Source organism: Hoplias malabaricus, chromosome 2, assembly GCF_029633855.1.
Source record: "Hoplias malabaricus isolate fHopMal1 chromosome 2, fHopMal1.hap1, whole genome shotgun sequence".
Classification (NCBI taxonomy): Eukaryota; Metazoa; Chordata; class Actinopteri; order Characiformes; family Erythrinidae; genus Hoplias; species Hoplias malabaricus.
In genome coordinates, this window is record NC_089801.1 from 75,776,023 (window position 1) to 75,797,853 (window position 21,831).

The 21,831-nt window shown below is 38.0% G+C and overlaps 2 protein-coding genes across 2 annotated transcripts in view; one reads left to right on the top strand and one right to left on the bottom strand.

Annotated features, from left to right (window-relative positions):
- Positions 1–1,007: 1,007 nt before the first annotated feature.
- Positions 1,008–9,423, bottom strand: pmm2 (phosphomannomutase 2). The gene is made up of 9 exons (XM_066659751.1): positions 9,281–9,423; positions 8,941–9,151; positions 6,595–6,706; positions 6,411–6,487; positions 5,164–5,255; positions 4,667–4,766; positions 3,450–3,525; positions 3,239–3,354; positions 1,008–3,127 (listed from the first exon to the last, which is right to left on the bottom strand). The coding sequence occupies exons 2-9, from the start codon at positions 9,013–9,015 to the stop codon at positions 3,023–3,025; spliced, it is 753 nt and encodes a 250-aa protein (XP_066515848.1). The 5' UTR covers positions 9,016–9,151; positions 9,281–9,423; the 3' UTR covers positions 1,008–3,022.
- Positions 9,424–10,517: 1,094 nt separating this feature from the next.
- mad1l1 (mitotic arrest deficient 1 like 1) overlaps positions 10,518–21,831 on the top strand; it is a 98,621-nt gene continuing 87,307 nt past the window's right edge. Inside the window, exons 1-9 of the mRNA XM_066649233.1 lie at positions 10,518–10,617; positions 13,424–13,596; positions 13,743–13,883; positions 14,323–14,502; positions 14,594–14,718; positions 14,820–14,901; positions 15,103–15,233; positions 16,973–17,087; positions 19,376–19,437. Coding sequence (XP_066505330.1) covers positions 13,450–13,596; positions 13,743–13,883; positions 14,323–14,502; positions 14,594–14,718; positions 14,820–14,901; positions 15,103–15,233; positions 16,973–17,087; positions 19,376–19,437 — 983 coding nt within the window. The 5' untranslated portion in view covers positions 10,518–10,617; positions 13,424–13,449. The remainder of the gene's footprint in view (positions 10,618–13,423; positions 13,597–13,742; positions 13,884–14,322; positions 14,503–14,593; positions 14,719–14,819; positions 14,902–15,102; positions 15,234–16,972; positions 17,088–19,375; positions 19,438–21,831) is intronic.

Here is a 21,831-nt window from a genome sequence, read left to right on the forward strand (position 1 = left end):
CAAGGTAGGTGTTCTTAATCCAGTGATGAACAAATCTGTTCCTGACAATGTCTGCATTCCCAATGGATTTTAATACGCTATGTTTAAATGTACGTAGACACCCCTTAATAATTACTGAATTCATCTACTTTGAGGTGCACATATTGAAGCTTCAAGTTCTATCTCCATGGACAAGCATTGATTGATATGATGCTCTGGAGCAGCTGCAGACAATATGTCTAATGCCATGCATTGTCTGTCTAGATGGGTGAAAAAAAAAAAAAAAGATTTCTTGTCAGTTTGCTAGCTCTCAAATATTTTTGAGTGCTTGAAACCGGTCTAACGTGTCAATAAATTGGTAAAAGAAAACAACAACAAAAAAAAAACAAAGTAGCTTGGCCTGGAATGCTAGGCTTCCTCTGTGTTCACGACAGAGTAAAGGCATCTGGAGTTTGTATACCACAGAAGGAAGTCCAAACATTGAAAAGCATGAACTGAGATAATGATATTGTTCTGTACCTGCACTTAAAGTGGGTAATATTAATTTCGGGTCACTTAAGGTTGAACTGATGCCAAAAATAAGCACTAACTGCATGAAGGTGAACAAAACTAAACAATTCGAGTTACACACGTTTTTCGTGGTAATTCAAAGTGAATAAATCTAGTTCTACAAGTTAAACTTCAGCCATTTACAAAGTTGTTTTTCTTACTCAAAAAGTCATTCCACATTAAAAGACATGGAGCTTCTGAATGTATACAAACCAGAGAGCAGCGCTTCCCCAAAATTGTAGAATGTAAATAAACCAGGCGGATGTAATTGCCATTAAGCAGTGAAACTGTTCTGTGGATTGTTGGAGCACCATCTAGAACCTTTGTGATGTGTTTGAGGGGTTGATATTTTTCTCCCGTGTTTGAAACAGCAGTATGTTATCTGTCAAAATAAGTAATTTCACCTGAGATATGAAGTAAATATATTGAAAAGATTTGTTTTTATTTTGAGATACTTAGAAATTAGTAGTTTTCCCCATTATACCCGACTCTGTTGTTTGCAAATAACAGATTTGCAGTTTATTGTAGTAAAAAAAAAAAAAGGACACTTCCTACAGGCACTGATACAGAGTATAATTTTAATATTGAAGTATAATATAGTGTAATATAAGTATAATATGATATTCTTATGTTAATTCCTACACGTGAAAGGCAGGTGTATTTATCAATGACACTCGTAGTGTTCTGACATATCATTTAGAGAGGACAGTATCTAATTATTTAATTTGCACATTACATTTAAAATGCAGTAACAGGCCTTTAACTTCAAATACCATTAATCTTTCACACAAACATAAGAACACACCTGCACCCAAAATGACACTTATTTCATTCTATTCTCTAAACTGGATCTATTCTCCTCCCCTGTGTTTCACCAGAACTAAATAAAACTACCCATAAACCCTTTATCCAAAACTCCCAATTAAAAAAAAAAAATCTAAATATCAATATAAACCAACTTTTTTTCAGTAGTGCAAAAAAGAAATGCTGTTTTTACTTATTAGGTGGATAGAGGTGAAGTATAGCCCAATTTCACTTCATTTTTAAATTGGATATGAATGACTGTTACTCAAAATAGTTTACTATAAGTCAGTGTGAATGGGGATTTGTGCAAAATGCTTCTTTTTATACACGTAATCATTTCAGATATCCCCATTCACACTGACTTATTATTTTAAACCACTCAGAGCTTTTGAGTAACAAAGTATGTGGCAGGGCTGCAAATGTATTTATTTTTTCCCTGGACGTACTGATTATGCTGTTAACAAATAAGAGGTATTTGTCAGTAACATTAGACAGTTTAGTCTGAAAAATTGAGTCAGATTTGTGACCTACAAATAAAAAAACAAAAACATTTAGGATGAATCATTATTAAAAACTGGACGTCAGACAAGTTATTCAACAAAACCGTGTTTGTCTAGGCACAAAACCTCTGCAATAATTGAGATGTGAACCTTAATATACAGTCATTCTATATTCAGAAAAATGCCCATTTAAAAAAACCCAACTAAATTTGTTTTTGTTCTGTGGCTCCACTGAGAAGAAGGGTGGGTGTTCCTACCCTCCTCCAACATTTACATAGTGCAGTTTCTGCAGTGCTGAGCCCAGAGTAGCATTGACAGAGGCTCTATCCTCTCTATTACAAGCTGTAATTTTAAGGTACAGATATTACATAATGTTCCTTTGATGACTTCCAGAAATATCTTTACACTTTTTTTGCCTATGCAATAAAGGAATGCCAAAAATGGCTTTCTTTTTACGAATAACCCTCAATTACAAAGTTATAAAATAAATGTTAGTTCACATCTGTATGTAGCTACCAACAACCTTTCACTGCTGTACACTGAAATACATGATAAGGCCTCATAAAAAAAAAAAAAAAACCTGACACAAACCCTTAAGCTTTGCCTAGGAATGACGTTTAGTTTCCTTGGTAATAGTAGCATACAGAAGCTGGTTTTACGGGTGTTCTACATTTATCCAACATCAGTTCAGTGCACTGGAGGGTTACAACAGTATTATGGATGTATATATTCAAGACAAAATTGATCAAACTTGCGAAATGTTTGTTAACTACAGAATGTAACAGCAACGATTTCAGAAAAGTACTCTGATTTCCTATAAAGAAAACGTGGATTAAACCCAGTGTTTATTAAATGGGCATTCTCATGACTTATAAAATGACAATAAAATCCCAGCTTGCTCGGACTTATATAAAGCACAGTCTCCCAAAGCCCATATTTGCTATTCCTCAACACTCATTCAGAAGTACTGATTAAGGGCTTAGAAGACCAGAGATTAAATAACTCCCACTCTCAACTGTTCCCTAAATTCATAGATCAACAGCTTAGCTTGAGGTAAAATAAAAACCAACCAGGACTCCTGACTCCTTCAGTATAAGTCACAGAGGATAATTGTACAGTACGGCCTTGAAGATCACAGTTTCTTGATATGTCAGATGCATAATGAGGTCGGACGTTTAGAGCAAGGCCACTCAGCTGAAGAACAGCTCCTCACAAATCCGCTGTGTGTCTTCGGGTGATGTGACTTCATGGCCGGTGGTTCGGGAGTCTGCGTAGATCTCGTAATCGTTTCCTCCCTGGTTGAGACAGAAGAGTATGCTACTATTGATACAAATACAATGCGAATAATAGTAAAATACAGTCGTATTTAATTACATGAACATCCTCTGAAATATTGTGTGACTCACTGGTTTGGTTTTGTCTCCAAAGAAATGGATGGTTTTGTAGGCGTCCTTTTCTACGATGCTCAAACAATACCGCTTATCCCAGCCTTCTGGAAACACGTCAAAACTGATCTGTCCTCCTATGGTAAACACACAAACACAAACAACCCATTATATAGAGTTTCCAGGAATAAATGTCACTACTAGGGGCCCATAAACATAGAAAAACACTCACCAATGGAAAAAGCAAGTCCTTTTCCAGCAAATTCTTGTCTTAATACAGACACAAACTTCTCTCTGATCTTTTCTTTCTACAGGAGTCAGGACAGATTGAGAGAACAAACTTAGCATAGGTGAAACTTCATATACATTCATATATACAGGGGTTGGACAATGAAACTGAAACACCTGTCATTGTAGTGTGGGAGGTTTCATGGCTAAATTGGAGCAGCCTGGTGGCCTATCTTCATTAATTGCACATTGCACCAGTAAGACCATGTGCATCCAATGGTTCAAACACTGTGTCCTGAAGGTGGTGCCGTGTATCAGGACGACAATGCACCAATACACACAGTAAGACTGGTGAAAGACTGGTTTGATGAACATGAAAGTGAAGTTGAACATCTCCCATGGCCTGCACAGTCACCAGATGTAAATATTATTGAGCCACTTTGGGGTGTTTTGGAGGAGCGAGTCAGGAAACGTTTTCCTCCACCAGCATCACGTAGAGACCTGGCCACTATCCTGCAAGAAGAATGGCTTCAAATCCCTCTGACCACTGTGCAGGACTTGTGTATGTCATTCCCAAGACGAACTGATGCTGTATTGGCCACAAAAGGAGGCCCTACACCATACTAATAAACCAGGTGTTTCAGTTTCATTGTCCAACCCATATATATATATATATATATATATATATATATATATATATATATATACCTCCTTGACCACACTCACAATCCCACAATCCATTCTCCCAGCTCCACTGTCCACAGGAGCACTAAGTTATACAATGACAGACTGTAGTCCATCTGTTGCTCTTCATAATTTATTTTTAAACAAAAGTCTCCACTCACTGTCCACTCTGTTAGACACACCTTTCTTGTTGGTCCATCTTGGTCAGAAACAGTAGCTCATGTGGTGCTACACAGTGTGTGTTGGTCGTCCTCTAGATACAGGACGTGGTCGGCTGGATGTTTTTGGTCGGTGGACTATTCCCAGTCCTGAAGTGACACTGAGGGCTTTAAAAACCTGAGCAGCACTGCTGTGTCTGATCCACTCGTACCAGCACAACACACACTAACAACACCACCGCTGACAATGATCTATTAACCAATTCATACCTGACTAATGAAGTACAGGGTTAAAGGGAGCAAACACAGTACGCAGAGCAAGAGATGGAATATAATCTGTAATTGTAGAACTACAACGTGGTGTTCACACACACACTACCTTGTCAAGCTCAAAGAATTCGATTCGCTCCTGCTGGGTGCAGCTTCGGCCAATGGGAGAGATGTTGAGCATTCCATTTCGAAACTCTATAAATGTGCCCCTAGGAAGTTGATATTCAAGACATCATCAGAAGCTCAGTGTGGTAAAAGCCACTATGTTAATGAAGCAATCCAGCATTTTTTATGCATCAAATAGTGATTATTATTTTCACATTTCTATAAAGTACAACTCTCAGAAGATAAAGAATCAACATGTAATTAGCATATTCTGAATCTTCTTGGTTACCATGTGACCATATTTTAAGGACTGAGTCTCTGATACTTAAAAGCCAATAGGTTTGAGAGAATTACTGGAAAAAATGAATGGTTGCGCATTCAATGTTCAACCTAGGAAGCTGGAAACTTTCCAGTGCCTTTGAATGTTTAGTATAGCTACTACAAATATTGCAAATGATGTATTATTGATATGTATGTTAGATGTTTGCCCTTTTTACTGACCTTTTCTTGGGAAGCTTAATCTTTGCCAAGTAATTTAAGCAAAAGTTGATGAATTCTTGTAAAATCTCCTCTCCCAGATAGGCTTGGATACTCTGGTTAATGAAAAACAAATAAGTTACTGAAAAGCAACAAAATAATATTCTTGAATTAGCTCAGAAAACATGATGTTATTATAAAACCTAAAATGGATACTGGCAAATAAATAAATATTTTTAAATAACATATAATAACATGCAGCAGGTAGTGTCGCAGTAACACAGCTCCAGGGAGCTGGAGGTTGTGGGTTTAAGTCCTGTTTCGGGTGACTGTCTGTGAGGAGTGTGGTGTGTTCTCCCTGTGTCTGCGTGGGTTTCCTCCGGGTGACTGTCTGTGAGGAGTGTGGTGTGTTCTCTCTGTGTCTGCGTGGGTTTCCTCCAGGTGACTGTCTGTGAGGAGTGTGGTGTGTTCTCCCTGTGTCTGCGTGGGTTTCCTCCGGGTGACTGTCTGTGAGGAGTGTGGTGTGTTCTCCCTGTGTCCGCGTGGGTTTCCTCTAAGTCCAAAAACACACGTTGGTAGGTGGATTCGCAACTCAAAAAAGTGTTCCTACGTATGAGTGTGTGAGAGAACGTGTGTGGGTATCGCCCTGCAAAGGACTGGCGCCCCCTCCAGGGTGTATTCCTGCCTTGTGCCCAGTGATTCCAGGTAGCCACTGGACCCACCACGACCCTGAACTGGATAAGCGCTTACAGACAATGAATGAATATAATAACATTAACACAATGCTTTTTTCACATCCTACAATGATGTTGCAGTATTCTCGACTCACACTTTCTGAATGAAATAAAGTCAACACAAAGTTCCTTGGAAAGGTGGAAGTAACTTCAGAAAAACTGTGTACATATTTTATTTATTTATTATTTTTTAAATCAAGGTACTTTTGAATTTAATTTGCTTTCCTCAGAGAACCATCTCGTGAGCAATACAAAGCCAGAGAGCTAACACTACAGATACAAAGCCAAATATTAAACATATGCTAGCTTTAGTTTTATTAATTAGATCAGTGTGTGAGCACTCACACTGGTTCACACCACAGGGATGCCACATGACTGATAGATTTGCGTAGAGCATACTGGGTATTTAAGTGAGTGAATGTTTGCCTTTAGGGAAAAAAAGGTCTCTCTTTAACTATGTGATTAATAATAAAAATAAATCAAATAAAACAGTATAAGTACTGTCCCTCAGATGTGATTAAAAGTGTTCGTTCCTACCTGTATTGAATGGAGCTGTCCAAATCTGTAGGCGACCAAACCATTCTCAGCAAAAACGTAATCAACACGTTCTATCACTACAACAAACGACACAAGGAATTCAACCTAAGATATTCAGCCCACATATCAATAACATTTGAAAAAAAAGATTCACATGAAAAACAATTGGAATCGTGACTCTTACCATCTTCACCAAGCTGTTCTTTGATCTTGTCCAAGTCTGAGCCGCCGACAACTCCTACTCTTACCCGCTGTTTTAGTTTACTCAAGAACTCGTGCATCTGAGGAGTTGCTTTCTAAAACACACACACACACACACAAAAGATGGATCTTCCCAGAATACAAACAAGGAAGTTTAATTTTTGGTTAAAGTGAATACAGATTTTCACTTGGATGATTTATCATATATTGTTTCCAAATTATTATGTAATGGCACAACAAAAATAGCTTGTTCCTACACAGATGACAAACCACAGAACAGAATAAAACCCCGAAAATTCCAGCAGTCCCTATATCCAAAACTTTTTACAAACAATAGAGCTACACTCTAGGTCACTATACGTCAAATGCAGTGGACTCCTAACTACTACTACTACTTCTATTATAACTAATAATAATAATAATAATATAATACTAATGTAATCATTATCATCGCTTACATTATATATACACTATGATTGTATCCGTACACATGAGCATAACATCAGACCTATGTCATGTATAGGCTTAGTGCTGGGCGATATGAGCGCAAATCAATATCACGATTAATTGTACATTTTACCACGATTACTTAATCAATGAACAATTATTTTGTTTTTGTATTTTTGACCGTCATATTTCACTGACGAGACATGTACTGTAAATATGCTCCAGTGTTAAAGATGAGATAGTTTTTCTAATGTTGCTGGGAGCTTCTTCCTCTCTTGTTTTTTGAGCACCGTTCATATTTGGTGTGCGATTGTGCTGAAACTTTTTTTCTTAGTGTTTCCATTAGACTTCTTTTTGTTAAATGTCGTCTAAATTATAGTCAAAACAAAACATGTCCAAACCACAGACGCTGTTTATTTTATTTTTTTGTTTTTTTGCTACTAACTGTTTCAGTCTAACTCTTAATTTACCCAATGAACATAGCAAACATTGCCCCCCTAAGAGATTTGGAAGGAGTCGCCACTGAACTGAACTCTTGCAGAAATAAATTTCATAACCTAATTTAAATAACGCAAAACATCTGGTCACATGAAAATGTACAACAGAGTTTTAGGGCCACAGCATTGAAAAAAAAATATATATTATATTCTAAGAATAAATTCAGAATAATTCTGAGAAATAAGTCAGAATATACTGCTGTACGTATAATGAGGCAGACAAAACCCTTTGCAGTGTAATTGAGGAATGCAGTGTATTGTTGAAGTCAGATTTACATGAATAAATACTCAGTCCACTGGAACATGGCCAGGTTTTTATTAGTATTTGAGTGATGAATTGGTTCAGAAGAAAGCGTGCAGTTTCACAGGATACAACTGGAATGATCAAAAAACATGATCGAACCAGAGGGAGTGGAACTTCGGAGTGTCCATGAGGCTCCATCGTATTATAGCTTTCTGACTTGTACAATAAACTAAAGCCGTATGCATCGCAGTCAGTGATGGGGTTAGTCGTCATGTCGTGTGGATGGAAGCGTAAAATTGGTAATTCTGTTCACTTCACTTGACTTCTTTTTTCAAAACTTACTCTATGGCACACAGACTGGGAGTGAGTCTGTTTAAATATTATAACAGATAACTGATATTTTTTTTCTTGGAATTATTCTGACTTTTTTTCCCCCCTCAGAAATATTCTGACTTTATTCTCAGATTTCTGACTGTGTCATAGAAAAGTGAGGAGTTGTGAAAGTTTAATATTTTTTTTAGCCCAGGTGTATATAAACGTTTGGTGTCAACTGTAAATAGCCTCTGTTCTGATTGGCAGGTCAAAGCCTCACTCATAAAGCAGTGTTGAATTGACGCTCCTTATAACGTCAGTGCGAATGGGCGGAGTTAACCTGCAACAGACTGAATGTGTCGTCACTAGAACTGTTATTGTGTCTAGTATATTACTAGTAAACCCTGTCAAACTCGTTTGTACCAATTTGCTGGAAACTCGGGTTTCAGTGAGAAGGAGCCTTTAAAATTAAACAAAACTGCGTGCATCTGTCTCATATGAACACACCCACAACGACTTAGAGCAAGACTCATTTAGATAGTTTGTTCAGTTTACATAAAATAAGCTAGAGAGAGAGAAAGAGAGAGAGAGAAATAGAAGAGAGAGAGCGAGAGAGAAATAGAAGAGAGAGAGCGAGAGAGAAATAGAAGAGAGAGAGAGAGAGAGAGAGAGAGAAATAGAAGAGAGAGAGAGAGAGAGAGAGAGAGAGAGAGAGAGGGAAATAGAAGGAAGGGAAAGAGATTTAAAAAACATTTAAACTGAAGTATCTCATGCTGTGTTTTCCTTGAATTGACGTTAATGCTGCTCAGTAAATCAGTTCAGCACTGACCTGTCGAGCTGCTGTTAAAGTCCCGTCCACGTCAAACAGGCAGAGGGTCGTGGTGTCCACCTCAGAGTTGGTCATCTTTAAAAAAACGGCTTTAATACGGACAGAAAGACTGAATGAAAGTGACGACTCAACTCTGTGTGGATTTGAGTATAACAGGAAGTAGACACGTCTACTAGAGCAACGTCACCAAACAAAACCGAAGTCCCTCAACCTGCGCAAACAGACATTTTATTTATTTACCTATTGCTTATTTTCGGTTAAATGTATCATTATTTTTGTAGTACAAACACCATATTATAAAAAAGACAAATAAAAATACATCTTAAACTATTCCTATTACCTCAAATCACAAAAACGTTCACGAAACTACCGCAAGGGGGAGCGAGTTCAAGTCCAAGGACGTTGATTTCAGTTTAGAAATTCTTTTCGTTAAAATTGTGACAAAATTTATGTTGCGTCCAGAGCTTACTTCTCAAATGTTCGTTCTCGGTTTTCATGTAGTATAAAATGATAACACCCTCAAAACATCGTCTGAAGGTTATCGACCAATAACAGTAGCTCTACAGTCAGACCGTCCAATCAGAAGATTTCAGGCTACTTCACCACGCCCCCTTCTCACTCAAGCGAACCAATCGGAGTAGGGGAGGGCGGGACTAGTTTCTGAACGAAACTTCTCGAAGTTCTATGTAAACTCTAGAAAAACAAATGTTTGTCGTTTGTGAAATTCCACCCGGACATTTTTTAAGTCTAAAAAAGGGGACATGTCCGGGTAAAAGAGGACGTCTGGTCACACTAATATAGGAAAATTATTTGAAATGACAAGCATTCTTTTAAAAACGTTGAACATTAGATTTAAACGTTTTCTTTAAAAAAAATGCAGGGTACTTGGATTAAGAAAACAAAGTAAATTCCTCCAGTTTTTCCGAATCATATCTGTACAAATGCCTTTTTTCCTTGTTTGTTTTTGTTTGATGTCAAACTGCTCAGTTTGCTCAAACACTTGCTTAGTTCACAATTTGGGTGAAATAAACTAAATATCTTTTCAAAGTGTTGTTCCAGAGCACCATCTGAATTGTACATCAAATTATAAGCATCATAAATCAGATTTTAAAGCTCTTGAAGCAACATCACATTAACTCATTGTGTGATATTATGTGTCATTTCAGAAAAAAAGAAAAAAAAAAGGGATAAACTTGCTTTGCAGAACTCACAACCAAGTTCTTGTCACTAGCATTGCACATAGTTTATTTACAATGCACATTCTTACATCTAAACACTGAATGACCCCCTTTATTTTTCTTTTAAGGAGAGTTTATCATATAGAAATGTAAATAAATCAATAAATAAACCTGTTTGAAACATGGCTGCACCCATGTAGGGTACCCATTCTATGGAGTGTAAACTGCACCATTCAGGGAATACAAAGAAATTTAATTCTTCATTTTACTTCAGCTCACGTGAACTGACTTTATATGAATTCATAAATTATAATACTCATAAACGTTGATATCTAGTTTTTGGTGTTAAATTCGAGGTACTGCCCCTTTAATTCTTCTGCTGCGACTTGCCCTGTCATTGTTGACTATGCGGTAGGTGGCAGACCATTTCTGTCTGTGTTCTGCGTTCACAGAAGAAGAGACCTGGGAAAGGAGGGAGATTTGGTGTGTTTAACTGCAGGTAAACTACACACAAAAACTCGTATTTATTATTTAAATAAACTTGTATAAATACAGACTGCGCACTGGGCCTATCCAGAAGCCGGTTACCAACGGTTTACTCGCAGTTTAGAAGACCTTTATCGGGAGCTGAAGTTGGCAGTATTTTTTTTCGAATTATCCGTTCCACCTTAAATGTTGCAGCAGTTCCTACGCCATTTAAGGTGGAACGGAAGCTTAAAAAGCTTTTTCACATTACGTTGCACTCTATGTAAGTGGGTAAATGTTGTAAATAGAAAGTGAGCACAAGTGTATTCTACAGGGGGATTATTTAAGGTCGCTGAAGGTTTCTGCGGAATAACAAACGTAAAGCGGTTCTAAAATCCTAATATTAATGACCATAAACAGGTTTTCTGTCTCAATATAGAAAGTTGAACCGACAAAAATAAATTTAATCACACGTTTGAGGTTAAGTAGTTGGTCTGGTGTAAGTAAGAATGCTTTAAAAGCTGAAACAAATTAAGATTAATGTTGTATTAAACCCGTCCACCTAGATGGGCGAAATGGACAAGTTTGAGTTTTTAAACCTTAAAGGTCCTCTTAAATTCACTGGAAGTTCACAGAACTCCAGAATATTTTGACATTAAACATAACATATTTGAAGAAATAGGATATTTGTTCTTTGGAAATAGCTTCTGCAATATTTTGATGATCCTCAAAAAAAGTTATTAGGGCTTTAACTGATGACTGTATAAAAATATAATGAAAAAATATTTGTAAGAAAATTCACTGACTATGAAATTCAGTGTAAATTGAACTCTGTGTCCTAATGTTTGTGATTTCCACTACTTTAAGGAGTACCTATGGCTGACACAAGCATTTGGCTGATATTTAGACCTTATAATCACAATAGGAAGTACTGACCAATAGAATGGGACACGCTAATAAGGACAGCACAGATTTGTGATCGACCGATATATCAGCCGGCCGATTAATCGGCCGATTTTTGGCATCTTTTATATAATCAGCATCGGCCGATATATTAGTGCAAGAGGCCACTATTTACACTATGCACACAGGAAATGCTGTGGGCAGCTCCGTCATTCTGGCTGTTAGAGCGCCCCTTGCATCCATTTTGCCATCTTACAGACAGACATCATTGAGCACAAGTACACGAGTACAAGCCTCCAACCTGTAGCTGCATGCCGTCTCATCAGAGAAAACGGTATGAATTATTTTCTCTTCTTCAGCTCTCACTATTTATTATGACTGCTGTCATAAACGATTGAGTTGATAGTTGTAACCTAGAAACTCAGCGTTATTTCGCCTCTTATTTCACTCATTGGTCAGCGGCGCCTATAAAAAAAATCACTCATTGTTAGCGATATATCCGTCGGTATATCTTAAGTACTACAGGTCCAAAGTCGACAGTTAATGTACCAAATTGCGTCCAGAGCTTACTTCTCAAATGTTCGTTCTCGGTTTTCATGTAGTATAAAATGATAACACCCTCATTTGGTACAGTTAATGTACCAAATTAAAGCTTAAAGTCACTGATTTCTGTTTATTTAACAATTTTATATATAATCTCACTCGATAAATAAGTATTTTTGCTGTTATTGGAAATTGTTATAAAAACATTTTAGTGACAGTACAGATTTTCAGATTTTTCACTGCGCCATATTTGAGTAACGTGTACATATCATACACCAATCAAACGGTCAGACTCTCAGGATCACGAAGATATACACTAAAATGTAGGAAAAAAGTAATGGGACTCTTCAGTTTATAGTCACTAACATTTTTTTTTAACCAAAAATAAGACAAGCACCTACATTTTTTTGTGGTTTTCATAAGCTTTTGTCCACTTCATATATATTTCAGGATCTAAATGGTTTCTTTTAAAAATTTGAAGGGTTTTCTCTAAAAATAAATCATAATAATGTCTCTAGTTTATTCACTGCCTGAGGAATGGGAATATCGGCTTTACATATCGGCCGTTGGCCACTATTGCTGTCTAAAAATTGGTATCGGCATCGGCCATCAAAAAACCCATATTGGTCGAAAACTGTTTCAAACCCATATTTGATGTATAGGATAACAATTAACTCAGATCTAGACTCAGATCTAGTTTTTTTCTGTACTTCCAGTCTCTGGGATCAGATCCAGCTGAAATAGAAGTACAGTAGATACTTTTGGGTTCAGAAAACCTGCATGTTACTCCTTAACAAATTGCTTCAGCACCACCAAATATTGAACTTGTGTCTTTCACTACTAATTTCAGTCTTAGCTGAACTTCATAGCAGTGGTTCTTGAATAGTTTGCAATGTTCTGGTTGAATCCACTCTTGCTTTCTGTTTATTAAATCAAATAATAATTCATTTTGTACACTGCCAAAAAGCTTTATTTTGTTTTTTGTGATTGGTGTTTAATACTAAAGGCAACATCTAACTGTGCCCTGAATGATTATAATATCCATAATCATTAGACTATGCTAGTATTCAAAAACCCTGTTTATGAAGAGCATTTCCTTTAGCGTCTAGCTAAAAACACAGTCTGAAATGACATCTATACCAGCTAACTAACTCCTTCGTCATTTGTGATTGGTTGATTCCAGTACATCAGTGTTAATTAAAGGGAAAAGTACAGGTTTGATGCAAGATGAGAGAGCTCCAGCAGGAGGGTTGGTGGTCACTGGATTCGGACTGTGTATTACTTTCCAAATTCACTTGCATTTTTGTGCAGATAGAGGACAAACCTTCTGAAGTCTTTCTCAAACAAGATTGTTATTTGAGCTTGTTATTCATGTAGGGTTGTCTTCTCTACAGCTAAAAAGCCTGAAGGATTTTCCAAAATGAGTGATCTGGAGGATGACACCACCATCTTTTCCACACTGAAGTCTTTTAAGAGCTTAATGTCCCTCCCAGATCGCTCTCTGCAGGAGGCTGAACCTGCTTATGGAAGAAGCGACCTACAGAAGCTTTACACCCAAAGAGTAGAGGTTGGTCCTAAACCTTTTTTTTGGATTATTTCTTATATTTTCTGGGATATTTAAGGAAATGAAATGTTATACTCTATATATTATATTTTAGTAAGCAATAATAAACTCATTATCTGATTAATTTGACTATGATCATAACCTTGTAGATGGAGGAGGCAGCTGAACGTATCCGCTCCCATACCAGCCTATTACAGCTAACTCGGGAGAAGCAGCAGATGGAGCTCAGCCACAAAAGAGCACGTATAGAGCTTGAGAAAGAGGCTAATACCAGCTCTAGGGACTTACAGGTGACTAACAGTTCACAAGTTTAAAAATTATAATATGCCACTGTGTTGATTCCTTGGATTGGTGTTGATTACTTTTTGTGCTAAGTTTATAATAATCCACAAGTAGTTACAATAATTAAGTACTCAGGTTACACAGTGTCAATATGAATCAGCTGAGTTGAAAAACAGACGTTGGTAGGTGGATTGGTGACTCAAGTGTTCGTAGGTGTGAGTGAGTGAGTGTGTGTGTGTGTGTTGCCCTGTGAAGGACTGGCGCTCCCTCCAGGGTGTATTCCTGCCTTGCGCCCAATGATTCCAGGTAGGCTCTGGACCCACCGCGACCCTGAACTGGATAAGGGTTACAGACAATGAATGGATGAATGAATGAATAAGCATAAGGTTTAGCTAAATGTTGCAGACAAATACTGTATTTTGAAAACAGCTGTGTCCACTCTTGCAGAGGCAGGTTGACCAGAACCAGGACTTGCTGACAAAAATAAGGCGCCTTGAGGAGAAAGAAGAAAAAGCTAACCAAGCTCTAAGTGAACAAGTGGAAAAGAACAAGGCCCTAAAAAGGAGTCTTGAGGAACTCCACGCACAGCTCAGTGACAAGGACAACAAACTCTCAGAGGCTAATCAGGTATGTTTACTCAACAACAGGTAAAAGTGATGTTTGTTTTCACGTGTCAGTGAAAATAAACTCATTAGACTGAGTCTTTTCTTTGCTTCAGACGATCAGTGAACTCAAGGATGAGGTGCGAACCCTAAACCAGAAGCTGCAGATTCAGGAGTCTAAATTCTCAACCCAGAACTTGGAAAACCAGGCCCTGCAAGAACAGCTAGAAATGCAGCGCAAGTATGAAGAATCACAGCACCTGCAGACTGCGTGCTTTTGTAATTTTATACTTCTTGTTTAATTTGCTTATTATTCAATTTTCCCTTGTCTTACACCAACAGGAAGTACCAGGAGGCCATTCAGAAGCACCAGTCTCTTCAGTCAACTTTGCTGTCCAATACAGAAAGTGAACTTAAAATTAAGGTACATTCATACATTGTTTGTTTTAAACCATATACATATATATATGTTTTTAATAAATGGTTGTTAGAATCAAAAGCGTCCTCATTTCGGCTTACTAAGAGATATACATGTATGTATACAAGATTCTGTATGTGGAATCATACTTAGAAGGGCTTAGATTGAGTCTTTAAGCTGGGATGCCTTGGATCTTTCTGCCTGTAGGAGCTGAAAAGGCGTTTGGCACTGCAGGAACAGGACTCTATAATTGTGAAGAATATGAAAACCGAAGTGGCCAAGCTCCCAGAGCTGGAGAGAGATATTAAACGTCTACAGGATGAAAACTTGTATCTCAGGTACTGTGGGGAAAATATGAAACCATGCATTTTAAGTGCAGAAAACTGTAAATGTGCATGAAATGAGACAATTATACCAAGAAGTTTGGGTAGGTTTTGGAAAGGATATCAGGAAACAATAATATTTCAGTTGTGGGTCTATTTGACTGAAAGTGTTTTTTTTTCCAACTAATGTCCTAAATATTAACATTTTTCTAACAAACAAACAAAAATAAATAAAGTAGGCTGTGCAGTAGGTATTAGCCCCCCCCCCCCAGTTTGATTCTGCTCAGCCTCTCTCAGGGACTACAGTGGAATCTATATGTAAACCATATAGAACTATATTTAAAGCCATTGTCAGAACACTGCTTTAAAAAAAATAGAAAATATTAATATTATCGTAAAAATAATTCCTTTCTGAGCTTAGTATTTAGTACAGTTTCTGTTTTCAAATTTCTGACACCCTAGATTGTCATGCCCATGCTGTTCACCTTTCAGAAATCATGAAAATATACAGATAAAAAGCCCCAAAATCTTCTAATGATTGCTAAAGCACTGATTGCTGATTGCTAAAGCACACTCTCATGGAGAATTTAATCTCTTATTAAACTGATTATTTTGAGGTTAAATTGGGTTAATTAGTTTATTATTATTATTATTATTTTGTTAATTCAATGAAAAACAGGGAATTGCACATTTATTTGTATTGTGACTCCTATTGAATTCCTCAGTGTTAACTTGCAGCTGTACAGTGTACATTAGAGCTGGTCAATACGGCCAAAATTAATATCACAATGTAGTTCTTAATTTTGGTCAATACGATATAATTCTGATATTGATATGAACAATAAAATAGCCACAGAAAAACTACCAGGAACTGAAAGTAACATGACATTACCACTGAACAAACACCTCTTGGATTTCTTTCATATTAATATTTTAAGCTAATTTTAAAATTGAGCTCAATGAACTGATGGCAGTGCCCTGTAATGACAGTCAATCAGTGACAGATGCTGTAAACAATATATTAAAATATTGAAAATGTGTATAAAAATAATATAATTTTAATGGAAACGTTTTATTTTGATACTGAATTATTGTCCAGCCCTAATCTACATTATAGTGTATTAGGGTATATTATCAGTGCTGTTATAAATGTTGAGCTGTGCTCCTCTGCGAATGTAGCTTTTGTAATATTTTATTTGGTTCTGTGATTTTCAACCAAGTTAGATGATTAAATCCCTATTTGGATGGGATTAGTTTTCCATTGGGAGCTGGGGTAATGTTGTTTTTCCACTAAACCTGAGTAACGTTTACCGTGGATTCACTCTGGATAATGAGGTTGAAAATAACAGAGATGGGCGTGGCTACTCGATTCATGCATTGCCGTCACATGGTGTGGATCAGACACAGCAGAGCTACTGGAGTTTTTAGACTGTTCTGAGAACAGACCTCCCACCAAAAACATTTAGCCCTCAACTTCCTTATAATCTACTACTTCAAAAAAAAAAAAAAGATAATGAGTGACAACCAAAGACAACCAAAACTTTACTAATGCTACACACAGACATCACTGATATTATATAACTTTTAACCATAGCTTAATGAGAAGGATACATGTTCATAACACACATATAGACGCTCCTACTGTGCGTCCTTCAGCACCTCCATTCTTGAGAAAACCTGTCAAATACTCCTTTACGCTGGGATATGATGCAATATGATTTATTATGTAATTCTTCTGTGTTTTTGTTATGCAGAGAGAATAAAGAGAACTGCAGCCTACTCAAAGAGGAGACTGAAGGGTTAAGGAAGAAGCTGGAGAGAATGGAGAAGGTGGTTGAGGAGAAGCTAAAACTGGAGTTGGAGAAAGAGGTAACATAAACCAGCGGAATATGTTTGTGGTCTGAAAATAATTTAATTTAGGCTTCAGTTTAATTACACGCATTAGGAAAGCTGAAACATATAAACACGTCTAAAATTGGTCAGTTACTTCTTTCTTTTAGTGTTCTTTACAAGCTAAAGGCATTGCTACTTTAAATATTTTATGCCAACCTATATATGGGTTATTATGAGTCACATCCCCATTGCTCAGAATAATTTAAAACTGCGCTATGTCAGTTTGGCATGATTGAGAACTTGGCAACCTTTCTAGTGGAAATATATAATTGCGTGAAAAGTGTGGAGGAACATGTTATAATTTGGGTTGTGCTCTATCTATTGCGAGTCTGTGTGGTGAAGAGCTCAGAACTCTGCAATGGCAATAGAAATAGTCCTCTATTTTCTGGAAGTGTAATTTCTCAGCCAAATGGGGGGAAAAAAATAAGTTGAAAGTGAAAAGTGATTTCAAATTCTCCCTTTTACTCAACAAGCTCTGTTTATATTGATTTATATCACTCCATAGTCAGCTGTATCTCCTTCCCCTTCAAAAATATTAGGGCTGTACAGTTCAGCACTGCGAGTCACGTGCATACTAACATTAATAAGGTAACCACCCTAATCGAGCCAGAACTTCTCAGAGCCAAAGAGAAAAAGTACCAAATCCAAAATCTGAAAACTCATTTAATGAGCATTTTTTATTTGTAGACTAGCTAAGAGATAATAGCAGTTCTGTGAGTTATAGATTGAATACTGCTATGGCCAGTATTCTGATTCTCTAGCAGTGCTGACTGTGCAGTGGTCTCAGGGTTTGTTTAACAGTGATGTTGACAATTTTCCAGCTAAAACTACACCTATCAATCATAACATTATGACCACCTCCTTCTTTCTACTCACTATCCATACTCTCAGTCTTACTGACCGTACAGGAGCGCTTTTAGTATTATAATTACAGACTACAGTCCGTTTGCTCCTCTGTATACTTTATTTAGCTTCTTTCACCCTGTTCTTCGATGGTCAGGACCACCAATGAGCAGGTATGATTTGGGTGAGGTTACACTGACCTGGTGGTTAATGATGTGTTAATATGTGGCTAAGAACAGCCTATTACTGCAGGAAAAGGGATTTGAGTGACGTGCAAAAGGACCAATCACACGTCTGCTGGTTGGGCATGACGTGTAGGAGGTGATGATTCGCTTCGAACCAATACCAGTGCAAAATGATACACGGAAATGCATATACCATAGACATACAAAGAGCCAATCAGAATGCAGCTGGCAGAATCCTGACAGTGAGGCCAGTGAGACACTGAGGTTTGTACACAGAAAGAAACAAAGTCCCTCTCAACTTGTGGGCGGAGTGTCTGTGGATGAGATTAGTTGTCCTCTAGTCCTTCATCAGTCGACACAGGACACTTTTGACTGCATGTTTTTGGTTGGTGGACTATTGTCAGTCCAGCAGTGACACAATAAAATCTCCAGCAGCACTACTGTGTCTGATCCACTCATTCCAGCACAGCACACACTAACACCACCACCACCACGTCCGTGTCACTGCAGCACTGAGAATGATCCACCACCCAAATCACACCTACTCTGTGGTTGTCTTCTAGGTATACAGAGCAACAGTGGATTGTGAGCAAGGAGATGTTTATAATGTTATGGTTGATTGGTGTATGTCTGTGTGGTGATTGTTTTTTAAGAGAATGGAAGGGTAGTTTTAGAGCTGGTAGTACTCAGCCTGATTGCAGCAGTTGAAAGCAAATTACAGCATCCCCTGGATTTATATTTATCTGGTCGGGAAATTCATTTTAATAGCTGTACTTTCCATTATGGCTACAAACAAATCAACTGCTAGTACTTCTGTTAGCAGTAGATGTGTTCACATGACGCAGGACTGTACTGTCATTATAGTCGCACATACCAAAAGAAATGAATCCTTACAAGCCAAAGATGACTCAGTCTGTCAGAGGAAGTTCTTCTTCTAGCTTGACCCAGTAGAGTCACGGTCACTTGGCTACCAAGGAGATTTGTGTCAGCATGTGAAGTGCGAATTCTCTATTCACGTATTTGCTGCTGTAATATTATTGTTAGTCCAAAGACATCTCTGTACTTGAAAGTTGAGTTACTGTCTTTGTGTCACTCATTGCAGTGCTACAATATTTTACGATGTATTATATTTATTTAAATAACATACTGTGTATACAATGCTGACTTGTAAGGGTCATACCGTGTATATAGATTTTAATTGAGTATTACATGTTTTTCTTTATCTACTTTTAACAGAAAGTAAGCCAGGAGCTGCAGGCTTGGGAGAATATTGGCCAGACCACTGGGCTAAACATCAGGTATGTTACAGAGGTGTTACATGTAAGAGATTTAAAATCAGTGATGCTTCACTGAAATCTAATAGGGAGAACAGAGCATCTGTCATTGCTACTCCAGGCTCAGCACCACAGAATCTGCACTAAGAATGTTATGGAGGAGGATAGGAATCCACCCCTCTTTCCCCCTGCATACTGACTTCAGTACAATGCTGTGAAAGGCAGTTACACTATGGGGAGCCCCAGGAGCAAAAACAAAAAACCCATTCATCCTTACCCAGTGTTCCTTTAAATGGTTGAATAGAACCGACAATTATGTTTTAATTCAAAATGTATTAAGGTTAATATTTGTGTTCATGGCGCAGCAGGTAGTGTCGTAGTCACACAGGCACTCCAGGGACCTGAGGCTGTCATGTTCAAGTCCTGCTCCTGATGACTGTCCGTGAGGAGTTTGGTGTGTTCTGCCTGTGTCTGCGGGGGTTTCCTCCAACAGTCCAAAAAAACACATGTTGGCAGGTGGATTGACGACTCAAAAGTGTCCATAGGTGTGAGTGTGTGTCACCCTCTGAAGGATTGCCCCCCCCCCCCGGGTGTGTTCGTGCCTTGTGCCCACTTTATTGGCCACTGTGCTTACACTGTGTGTTTAACCCAATTTGTGCAGTGAAACACATTTACACACACACACACACACACACACTAGTGAACACTAGGGGGCAGTGAGCACACATGCCTGGAGAGGTGGGGTGCCCTAGCCACGCCGCCTGGGGAGCAGTTGTGGGGTAAGGGCCCTTGCTCTGAGGATCGAACCGACAACCTTCCGGTTACCAGCCCATTTCTCTAACCACTAGTTACAAAAACGGTGTACAAAAATGTCTAAGTTGTAATAGACAGTAAGCAAAAAGCCAAATCTTATCATTTGTTCAGTGATTCCCAGCTTTGATTCACATTTTCTGTGCTAACTCTGAGGGTTTGTTAGCCGGATTAAGTTTGCTGACATAGGAAAACACCAAATTACATAAGACAGGGAACTACTGGAGTGATTGCAGCTAACATTGTGTCCATTGTGCCCATAGGAGAGCCATAGTACACCCCCAGCATCTGGAGTTGTGTTTGTGATCTAGATCTAATGGTGGTTGGTGTGGTACAGTGGTAACACCATTGACTCCCATGTGAGAGACCTGGGTTCGATTCCAGGACTGGGCAACCAGTCTGTGCTACACCAATAAGAGTCCTTGGGCAAGACTCCTAACACTGCGGTGGCCTACCTGTAATACCAGTAAGCTTTTAAGTCGCTCTGGATAAGAGCATCTGCTAAATGCCATAAATATAAACGTAAATTTAATCCAACATCCAACAGGCAGATTCTCAGAGCAGTGTATAATGTAAAGCCATTTAAGAAGAGTAGAGGCGGCTTCTCCAGCACAGGAGTGGCAAACTGGATATTAATATCCTTGATTTCTGAAGAAATGTTTAATGAATAGTTGTCAGCTGGCCGTAGAACATGTATTTCTTTGATGCAATTGTTGACCACTAGAGGGTGGTATGGTCAAAAAGACAACTTCTTTTTTGTTTACATTTAATCTGTGCTCTCAGAGATGTGTGTTTTGTGTGTGTATGTGCTTTTAGTTATGTTTTAATGTTTTCATGAGTTCTTTCTGCATCATCGTCTTTGTTAACCTCAAGGTCGTCATGTTTCCAGCAGAAATCTGCGTTTTAATGCACAGGCCGTCTATCTAGTGCACTAGTTCTCCACACACTATCAAACCAAATCCTCAAAGTACCACCTTTGAGTCTTATTACAGAAACGTGTGTGCCCCTGGTTCTTCCTCTGTCCTGGGGGCAGGTGGGGGGCATAAGGCAAAGTCTTGGTTTGATTTTTGCTTGTTTTTATTGGCTTTTTTACTTGAAATCCTTGCATTCTTTAGACAAAAAGTCTAGAGATTATGAAAATGTTTTGGTAAATGGGATTAAGCTTCTTGAAAGAAATAATATAATCAGTTATGTTCTTTAATAGGCAATAGGTGAAAAATGTGCAGTGCTCCGAGCAGGTGCTTACAGCAGCTCTCGGCACTTGTATCAGGAGGTCAAGGAAGCTCAGTGTTAAACATTGTTTTAGGTCTCTAATAATGAGAGGAACGGCCATGTTGTTTTCTTTCAGCTGAGCTTTTTCTTCTATTTTGCACAGAACCCTCGCTTTGTTTCTCTCTCTTTTTCTCAGCTTGTTTTACTCCCTTCCGCTTTGTCCTTTTTTGTAATAAAGTCCAAAATGCTCACGTCTGTCTCTAGCCATTGTTTATGTCCAGTAAGTAGCTGAAACTGGGCTTTTTTTATATGGATTTCCCAAAATACTGGGGGATTACGTGCCCTTCCTCGGTGAAAAGCCCATTTTGTATTTTTGTTAATGCAAACAAATTTTAA

Bases quoted from the DNA above. Each gene is read 5' to 3' on its own strand.
- pmm2 (XM_066659751.1), bottom strand. From the start codon at position 9,015: ATGACCAACTCTGAGGTGGACACCACGACCCTCTGCCTGTTTGACGTG. The intron at 3,526-4,666 runs GTAGTGTGTGTG...TGACTCCTGTAG, and splicing joins AATTCTTTGAGCTTGACAAG to AAAGAAAAGATCAGAGAGAA. The intron at 3,128-3,238 runs GTGAGTCACACA...TGTCTCAACCAG, and splicing joins TTGGAGACAAAACCAAACCA to GGAGGAAACGATTACGAGAT.